This window comes from Brassica rapa, chromosome A07, assembly GCF_000309985.2.
Source record: "Brassica rapa cultivar Chiifu-401-42 chromosome A07, CAAS_Brap_v3.01, whole genome shotgun sequence".
Taxonomy (NCBI): Eukaryota; Viridiplantae; Streptophyta; class Magnoliopsida; order Brassicales; family Brassicaceae; genus Brassica; species Brassica rapa.
Window position 1 is genome coordinate 5,130,000 of NC_024801.2, and position 10,099 is coordinate 5,140,098.

Consider the following 10,099-nt stretch of genomic DNA (forward strand, 5'->3'; position numbering starts at 1 on the left):
TTTTTGGGCGTTGGATTTATTTACAGGCAAAAGATCTAACGGCTGCAAATATGTTTACCTTCTATAATGTAAAGTCATGTGAGCCACACGGCTTTAACCCTTTGACTGATAGATTTTTCTTTTGGTTTCTAAACAAAAATGTATCTGAACCAAAATCTAATTGTATAATACGAAACAAAAATATACCTGAACCTTATCATCTTATACAAATCTTGTAAATATCCAGAACATGGAAGACATAAGTGGGATTTTCATTGTTATTCATATCTCATCTTACCACCTTTTATCTGACCATTGCGCACTTGACCCCTCTCCCCCCTCCCACACTCATGTCAACAGCCACCACATCCACACACTGCCGATCACATCCACACATCCTCTATCCACAGCATCCACCACTCTTCTACTCACGTCTTCCACCTCCGTATCCACATCCACCATCACAACATCCACGAACATGGCATCTACCACCACTTTATTCTCCTCACATCTTCCACCTCTGTATCCACATCCGCCACCACTTCCTCCTCCTCACGTCTTCCACCTCCGTGTCCACATACACCACCACATAATCCACCACCTCCTCCCTTTCCTCACGTCTTCCACCTCCGTATCCACATCCACCACCACATCATCCACAGCCACAACATCCACCACCACCACCTCCTCCTCACATCTTCCACCTCCGTATCCACATCCATCACCATAGCATCCACCATCACGGCATCCACAACCACCTTCTCCTGACCTCTATATCCACATCCGCCACTACGGCATCCACCACCACAATAAGACAAGAAATTAACTTTTCATATATGAATCTGTTAGATATATCTATGAAAATTAGGAATAGAGAGACATGATTGAAAATGGATTTGAGTTTCTGGATTCATGGTGTGACTCACCAATGGTCGAGGAAGAAGAGCTGGAGAGGCTAATCCGGCGGAGCAGTCTCAGGCGAGTAAAAGCTAGAGGTGGAGACAGAGAGCTTGAACAAAGTGACGGCTCCGACGCTTCACCAAAGATGCCATTACGGAGATATTGTTACGTAGGAGAGAAATCAGGGCAAGAGGGATTTGTATAGTGATTGTGATTCTACCTCTTGATCAAGGAGAAGAAAGGGGATTGAGAAACATGGATTATGGTTCAATTTCTCAGACTCTCATGTCGGAGAAAGGGATTAGGATTTGATTTGTTTGAGTTTTCACGATTTAGGGATTTTGAAGAGATAATGTTCTTGTTTTCTTTCTTTTTTAAAATAGTTTATTTGTTTTAAAGAAATAGTTAGAAATATAACTAAAGACACATGATCACCTAAACATGACATCTCATTGGTTGCGGGTTATCTCGGTAATTTCTCTGAGAGAAAGTGTTCTAAAGACACAATGTGTCTCTTTGAGTAATTAATAACTCAGAATGTGTCTCTCAAGGTAAATTTTTCTTTTTGAGATGCTCTATATTTATTTATTTTTATTTCTAAAAAATTGAAATAATGTTTTTTATTTAAAAAGAAGACTAAAAATTACTAATTGCAACTAGGCAAATTAATTTTGTGTATTTAAAAGTTTTCCATTGTGAAAATAAATATACCGAATTTGATTTATCAAATAATATTATTAGAGATTTTTTTTGGCTAAGAAACAAAACAGTCGGTGCTTTTTTCATTGAATTGTAAACATATTGTTCATATCTACACTTAGTAAAGAACCCACTTGGCCTTTTCTAAAAGAAGAGGTTATCTTGGTCCTGAAGGGTAATCGTTCTCGATGTGGGAGAGGGATTCTGGAATGAGCCAGTTAATGTCAGCATGAGGATAGTTAAAATCATCTGTCAGCATCTCCTCCTTTTCCCATTCTTCCCATTTCTCAGCTAAACCATCTCCTTCAAGCATTCTCACCACTTCTGACATATTGGGACGTTCCAACGAAGAACTTTGAGTGCAGAGCAGAGCCATTTGGATCAGCTGCTCCACTTCTTTATCCACGTACTTTCCTTCGAGCCCCGCATCCACAAGACTTTCCAACTTCTTCTCTTTCAGAACCTCTTTCACCTAGTCACCCATGAAACGAAAACATTCTTCATCAGTGTAAAAAATGATCATCTTGTACTAAAAAGATGAAAGAAAACCATGAGATATACCCAGTCGAGTAACATGATATCATCATCATTTGCAAGCCGAGCAAGATCGAACGCCTTTTGTCCGGTGATGAGCTCGAGAAGCATCACACCATACCCAAAAACATCAGTTTTCTCAGAAGATTTTCCAGTGGAAAGATACTCAGGGGCTATATGGCCAATTGTACCGCGTACGGCAGTTGTCACATGGGACTCATTATAATTCATGAGCTTTGCGAGCCCAAAATCTCCAACCACAGCTTCAAAGTTTTCATCTAACAATATGTTCGCAGCTTTCACATCCCGGTGAATGATTTTTTGGTCGCAGTGATCATGTAAATAAGCAAGACCCCTTGCTGCTCCCAGAGCAATATGCTTTCTTTTTGGCCAATCAAGTGCTGGATTGCCTTCGTGACTTTCTAACAAAGGAAAAATGAAAGATTTTCTTACCAATCAATACAATTCAAAAATAAAACTATATTACGATTGAAAAACTCGAAGGAGTAATAACAATTCTTACAAGAGAGAGAGGGAGAGAGTAAGTTACCTCTCAAACAAGAAGCAACACTTCCATTACACATGTAGGGATAAACGAGCAATCTTTCAGTAGGTGTCATGCAAAATCCATGAAGCCGAAGCAAGTTCCTATGAACGGCCAAACTAATCATCTCAACTTCGGTCTGGAACTGAAGTTCCCCACCCATGGTACGTTCTTCTTTTAGCCTTTTCACAGCCACTAGCTTCCCATTGGCCAAACGTCCTTTATACACTTTACCAAAACCGCCTCTACCCAATACATTTTTGTTGCTAAAGTTATCTGTAGCAACTAGCAGTTCACGCAAGGAAAACCTTCTGAGTTGTCCTAAGTGAACCTCTGGGTCTTCTTCACCTGCAAAATATAGTTCACCAAAACAGAACTAAAGTTAGCCAAGGAAGCTTCAATCGGAAAAAGAGATGAAGATAGTTGACAAACCAGGTACATCAACAAAGCGGTCCTGTGCTTTACTTCTCAGCCACCAAGCAAGCGCTATGGCTGGACCAGCACAAAGAATTGCTGCACCTGCAGCAGCTCCAATTGCTATTGCTGTAGTGGTTTTCTTCCCTGAGGGTATAAAATAAACACAAAGTTTTCTTAATACAAACTCATTCGCAGTTACCTGACGCATTGAATAGTTTCTATGAGGAAACCGTTGATTCCATCAACCATGACTAACGTCTCAACAAATGTGAAAGAGATAATATATTTTCATGTCCTGTGTTACCCACAAATATTCAACAGCGTTTATCAACCCTTCTTTTCTAAACCAACTAGCAAGTCCACAGTTATTCGAACTTTTGAATACTTTTCAGCAATATCCGTGAACTTATTTTGCTACTATCAAGCTGTCAAATTAAACTCTAGTAACTGGAAACTAATATCAATCATAGAAAAGAGAGGCGTTCCTCATTTGCAGATTATTAATCCTAGTAAAGATATGTGACATGTCAACTACATAACAAAATTTATTTCTTTAAGAAAAAAATCACATAAACATGAAATATCAACCAAATGGAAACCTGGTGGTGGTTGAGGAGGAGAGTTAGAAGTAGATGGAGGATCAGGAAGCGGCCTTAAACTATTATTGGCAAAACTGCAGATGATTTTCAGACAATTCAGTAACTCACTGTAACCAGCCCATGGACAATGAAATTAGGGACAAGAAGGAAAACCTAATAGGAGTGAACAGTGTGAAGGAACCATTAACAGGAATATCTCCACTGAGTCCATTGTTTGCGATATCCCTGCATTTTAGAATGATATGTTTCTTTTTTTTTTTCTTTTCTTTTCACAACACAAAAATACACCAACAAAGATGCACAGAACAATTCCAGAGAGACCAAATTACACTCACAGAACTTGCAGTGACACATTAGTCAAAGACCTTGGAATTTCTCCAGATAACTTGTTGTTATTAAGACGCCTAATCACATAGAGTAGGATACCATATCAGTAAAGAGTTCAAGATGACAAACATAAGCTAGTACTCTTTTGAAATCTATCCAACTGCATAAGATTTTATAGGCACATACAGGAACTTGAGTTTCTCTAGTTTGCCAAGAGACGACGGGATTGGTCCGCTTATTTTGTTCATGTAAAGATCCAAGCTCACCAGTTCCGCCAAGTCTCCAAGCTCTTCAGGTATTTCCCCAGTAATGTTATTGCTATAAAGCTCCCTGTCATTCAGCTTTGCTTAGTTTATATTTTAGGCGACAGAAGAATCCTTAGATTGGAAACCTCTGAAACTACTTTACCAAATAATCCATCTTACAGAAAACATAATGCAGTATGTACCAAACAAGATACCCTGTAATTTGGAACATTATAATAATAATAATATTCAGAGCTTAGATACATGAGAGTGGTGGAGCCTCTATTTTGTGAACGTGTCGCAGCAGTATCATAATTTTATAATGCCACCGGTTCTAGGTGTTTAAAGATGACGTACAAGTACTGCAAGCTTGGAAGATGACGAAGCTGTGGCACGAGTTGTCCAGATAGATTTGCATTCCCCAAGTCACTGAGAGAAAACATGAAGCAGTAGATTACCAAAGGGGTTTGAATCATTTAACGTAGAAACGAGCAACAGGATTACTACTTACACACGAATAACACTATTCTCGCTATTGCAAGTAATATGAAACCAAGTACATGGAGAGACAAGAGTAGCATCCCAGCTTTGGAGTACACTGTTAGGATCATCAACTAAACTCTTTTTCAGCTCATATAAGGCATCCCCTGTTGTATGCATCATAACAAGTTATTATGTGAAAAAAGTCATAAGCTTTACGCTAATTCAATTCAAGAGAGGAAGAACCTTCTGGGTTTCCGGCGGCCCTGAGAAGCAAAACGAAGAGTAGAATCAGGGAAGTTAAGCTACGGAGCGATGGCCCTTGTTGTTGTTCCATTTTACCAAAAGCAAAACCCATGAGAGGACTGCGAGCGAATCGGCTAATTACTTCCACCGTTGACGAAGAAGAAGAAGTAATTATTAGAGAAAAAAAGGGTCTTCCCTCTACGCGTATTCGGCCTTTGACCAGTTTTGAGATAAACCCAAAACTGGATTCTGGGGGTGCTGATCGTGGACCCCATTCCTGTGGAGAAGAAATGGGTATTGATTTGTCAAAGACTGAGAATTTTCTTCCTCAGACTGATGGCGAAAGCTAAGCAAGGCGAAGAAGCAAACTCTAGCCTGAAATTAGGATCAAATGTTCAAATACCCTCCAAACTCTGATGTCATATCTTTGAGGCATCTCCTCTCGAGCCCCAAATGTAAAAAGGCAATCTCACAAAGACACCCATATAAACACAAAAATAAACATTTATTTTTAAAATCGAAAAAGACGGAAATGACAAAAAACTCTGGAATAAATGAAGTACTTACAAGTTGTATCAGGGTATAACTCATCCGCAATGACCCGATTCAGATGTATGGTCAATTCAATTGAACCAAATCGTTTAACCGTTTAACCAATCCCTCGAAACCAAACCAATCCTTCAAAACCAAACCAATCCTTCGAAACCAAACCAAATATGTCGGTTTTATCAAACCCTCTCAATTTCCCTCAATTAATTCGACTCATTTTTCTCCCTCTTTTCACTCCACGTAAACGAAAAGAAACCCTAGTTTTGAAAATCAATCGGTGAGTTCAGAGGAGCCAACAACGATTGCGATATGGTGGTCGAAACGAGAGGAGGGGGTAAGAGGAAGGATAATCCAACGAAGAAAGAGGTTCGGAAAGTGAAGTTTGTAAAGACGGCCTCCGATAATATTGAGAAGACGACGACGGAGAATGTTGAATCGACGGGAACGGCAAAGACGACGGAGATTGTTGACTCGAGGGAGAAGACGACGGATGTCTCGACGGAGAAGACGACGGATGTCTCGACGGAGAAGACGACGGATGTCTCGGCGGAGAAGACGAGTGAGGTTGCGAGGGAGAGTACGGCAGAGATAACGGAGCCGAGTGATGTGGCTTCAGAAACTGCTCCGGCGACAGTGAACAAAGGTCTTGCTGGCCAATCTCCTCCAGCTCCTCCAGCAACTCCGGCGATTGGGACTAAATCTGAAGAAGAAGAGAATGAGGAAACCCTTCTTCTGGAGATGAAGAGAGCCAGAAAGCCGGTTCTGGGGAGGAAGAGAATGATCATGACTACTGCTCCGATGGTTCTAACCAGGAGAATGAAGATGCTGAAGAAGAACAAGAAGAAGCAGATGAGAAGGAAGAGAAGGAAGAGACTGAAGGTTCTGAAGAAGGAAATGGAGACGAAGAAGGAAATGGAGACGGAGAAGTAAAGGATAATGAGAATGAAGGTTCTGAAGAAGAAAATGACCGAGAAGAGTTAGCAAATGGAGACGACAATGAGAATCCACCTGAACCCGGGAATCCACCTGAACCCGAGGTAACAAATGTAACAACTTTTCAATTGAGTGTGTTAATGCTAGTAATACTAGGGGAAGTACAGGAAAAACATGTTAGTTTTGGTAGAGGTAAACTGAAATTGTGTAAACGGATAAAACTTGGATATAACTTGGATATAAGTTGGATATAACTAACTTGGATATAACTTTAGTATGACTTGGATATAACTTTGGTATAACATAGTGAAAATTTTGGTATAACTTGCAGGGTTTGAATGGAAATGTGGCAACCGAGGCAATCAAACCAACCAGCATGTTCTTCAAGCCAACCGAGTACAGAAAAAAAATAAATCTAGGGACAAGGTGTATGATAGCTAGCGCGATTAAGACGCTAAAAAATCTGAAACCCAAGCTGTCTAACGCGGAGATGAGCTGGTTCACGGAGCATCCTCAATTCAGACACATTTTCCACATGAAGATAGAGACTAACCACAGGGTTCAGGGAATGTGGATGTTGTTGTTGCGTACTGCTGGTAGCGAGAAGCTGAGAGAAGTGTGGTTCATTGTGAATGGGGTTCCAATCCGTTACGGGCTGAGGGAACATGGTTTGATATCTGGGCTATTCTGCCAGAACTATCCTCTCGGCTACAAAGAGCTTGGTGGGACGAGGTTCGTTGATCGTCATTTCAAGGAAGGAGAACCGAGAAGGTTAGAGGATGTTAAGAAGAAGCTAGTGAACATGGGACCCCACAAAGACAGACTGAAGATGGCGGTTCTATTCTTCTTAGATTCGGTTGTTTGTGCGCAAACGAAGGTTGGACACAAGGCTAATGATGTATTGGAGGTGTTCCAGAGAGCAGTGGATGATCTTGAGTACTGCAAGTCCTTTATGTGGGGGAGATTTTCCTATGATTACATGCTGAAGGAGATCTCTCACACAATGAAGCATTTTGGAGGGGTGGTGAAAGAGAAAACATTATGGCCGCTACCAGGTTTTTGTGTTCCATTAGAGGTATGCAAAATCCCATTAAACCAGTCTGGCAACATTGTTGTTTACTAATGCAAAAATATTGTGTGTAACAGCTTCTTGCATTTGAGGCAATTCCGAAGCTAGGAATAACGTTCAGAGAGCCTGTGGTTGGAGCTGGTCGCGACTGTCCGAGGATGTGCAAGTCCTACTTTAAACGAAATGGAATGACAGGGGTGTCACTTTCTGTGATAAACAAGGAACTGGGTAACGCAACTGTAAGTCTTCCTGTGAACTATGGTAGAACTAGGGTATGAATAAAGTGAAACTGTGGTAGAAGTAAGGTAGTACTAGAATGGGAACTAGGGTAGGAATAAAGTGAAACTGTGGTAGAAGTAAGGTAGTACTTATTTTCTTTTTAGACATTAGAAATTGCTAAGTTTTAAAATTATTTATGTGTGTGACAGGTTATTGACAGCATCATCCCCACCAAAACTCCACGAGAAGAAAGCCTCTTGGATGAGATTATGGAAGATGAAGACGATGTTGATCAATCTGATATAGCTGTGGACAGTTGGGAGAAGTGTCTGGATGCAGGGCAGAAGGTTTTTTTTAAAGACATGTTCGACGAAGATGTAGCTGGGCGTGAAAAACAGCCAGAACCGATTGAACTTGCAACAGGGGATGGAGTACAGGTAGGTGAGCAGTCGATTCAGCTGGGAGATGTTATGAATATGCTGAAAAAAACAATGAAACTGATGAGGAAAATTGACAAGAAAGTTGACCAGCTGGATGGGAGATTGGCCCCTCTTGAGGAGTTTGTCAAGGAAGCACAAGGCAAAGTAGTAGAGGTTGAAGAAGCAGAATCACAAGGGAAAGGCTAAAGAAGAAAACCCAGAAGTCTGTGGGGAAAGGCAAAAAACAGAAAACCAAGTGGAATGAAACAAAGTCTCTGGATGTTTTATGTTAATCGTTTTTTTTTTGTTAAAGACAAACGAAGTCTGAATGTTTATCTTGTTTGTGATGTGGATTTACAACTTTAACTATGTTATGACTAAGTTGTTATGTGATATTAGTGTTGTAATGTTGTTATTAGATTTGTCTCGTTTTAGGTGAATGATAATTCTATGACATATTACCAATTGAAATGAAATCCACTAAGCCAACACTCAAGACAAACAAAGTTCTTAACATAACCACATAATAAGTCTAACATTAGATAAGATTCAAAGACTTAACAGAACAAACGTAGTAGTACTTATACAAGTCTTAACAGAACAAAAAAAGACTTGTAACCGAAACTAGAAATAGATAGGGAATACAAAGCAAAGTTCTTATTTTTAGCACATCCATACTAAGAACTTGAGATTTGAGAATCTCATGGACGAGAGGTAGAGGTAATAATCCTCTTAAGCTTAGTCTCTTCAGCCATATCATTCACCTCCATCCTTAGGCGCCTCACTTCATCCTCAACACCAAAAGCCCATGGCTGACGAAAGTGCATCCCATCGTCCTACACAGTTTCACGCATAGTATAACTCAGTTTTACCCAGAGTATAACTAGGTTTCACTCAGTAGGATTAACACAGTCTTACCCAGAGTATAACTAAGTTTCACTAAGTTTAATTAAATCAGTTTTACCCAGAGTATAACTAAGTTTAACATATTTCTACAAAGAAGGAAATTACCTCATAATTCCCAGAGTATAACTAAGTTTAACATATTTCTACAAAGAAGGAAATTACCTCATAATTATTGCAGGTGAAGTACCTACTCCCAGGCAAGGTATCGAAATCGTGGCGATACTTAGGATTTGGAGAAACATCGGTCTTGATTTCACCACCACATGGGCAACGGGTAGGAATTCCATACTGGGCATCGCAAATGTAGCCTAACATGTCGTAGTGTTTCTTGTGTTTCGTCATGTCCTTCATCTTTTGGTACGGGTGAGTCATGGTCAGTAGAGGAATTTTGAAATAGATAAGATGAGGGAGGGAAGAGTGTGAGGAGTGTGAGGAGGAGGAGGAGTGGAGTAGATAAGATGAGGGAGGGAGGTCGGTAGATATCAACGAGATGAGACGAGAGTAAAGAGAGAGAGCGGAGAGAGAGAGAGAAATAATTGAAATAATTGACTAAAGTGAGACAGAGCACAGTAGACGAGACGGAGAGCAGAGAGGGAGTCTACTTTTTGACCGAAATAATTGAGATTTTTGGAATATTATCGATTAGGTACAAATTTTTTTTTAGTTTATCCCCTCCCCCCCTCCAAAATATTTGCTCATAGTTATACTGAAGTTTCAGGTGTTACCAAATTTCTTCATAGTTCTACTAGGGTCGGCCCGCCCTACAGGCGGAATATTAGTTAATTTGTTTATTTTTATCGTGACTTTGATTTTAGATACCATTGTTTATATGGTAAATTAATTCTCCCATGATGGTGGCACTAACTATGGACTAATGAGATTATGTGATGGGGAAAGTAGCTCTTTGAAGTTGAGATATGTTGTTTAATAACCTGAAGTTGTATTTGTTCATATTATCAAATAACAATTGGTTGATGAGTGGATTTTGTTTTTAATATACTAATACTATATTTTATTAGTTATGTACGCTAACA

At 39.9% G+C, this 10,099-nt stretch overlaps 1 protein-coding gene and 1 long non-coding RNA gene across 3 annotated transcripts; both read right to left on the reverse strand.

The window, feature by feature from the left end:
• Window positions 1-253: 253 nt before the first annotated feature.
• LOC108870310 lies at window positions 254-1,089 on the reverse strand. The gene is made up of 2 exons (XR_001956830.2): window positions 906-1,089; window positions 254-768 (listed from the first exon to the last, which is right to left on the reverse strand). It is a non-coding gene; the product is annotated as an uncharacterized LOC108870310 (long non-coding RNA).
• Window positions 1,090-1,728: 639 nt separating this feature from the next.
• LOC103847608 (somatic embryogenesis receptor kinase 4) lies at window positions 1,729-5,421 on the reverse strand. 2 transcript variants are annotated; one of them, XM_009124697.3, is made up of 12 exons: window positions 5,374-5,421; window positions 4,971-5,247; window positions 4,756-4,891; window positions 4,602-4,673; window positions 4,186-4,329; window positions 4,008-4,076; window positions 3,826-3,897; window positions 3,673-3,746; window positions 3,089-3,217; window positions 2,663-3,004; window positions 2,140-2,534; window positions 1,729-2,050 (listed from the first exon to the last, which is right to left on the reverse strand). In XM_009124697.3, the coding sequence occupies exons 1-12, from the start codon at window positions 5,404-5,406 to the stop codon at window positions 1,736-1,738; spliced, it is 2,058 nt and encodes a 685-aa protein (XP_009122945.1). In that variant the 5' UTR covers window positions 5,407-5,421; the 3' UTR covers window positions 1,729-1,735. The 2 variants fall into 2 exon arrangements, with proteins under 2 accessions (XP_009122945.1, XP_033130749.1); XM_033274858.1 differs by lacking the exon at window positions 4,008-4,076.
• Between the last annotated feature and the right edge of the window lie 4,678 nt (window positions 5,422-10,099).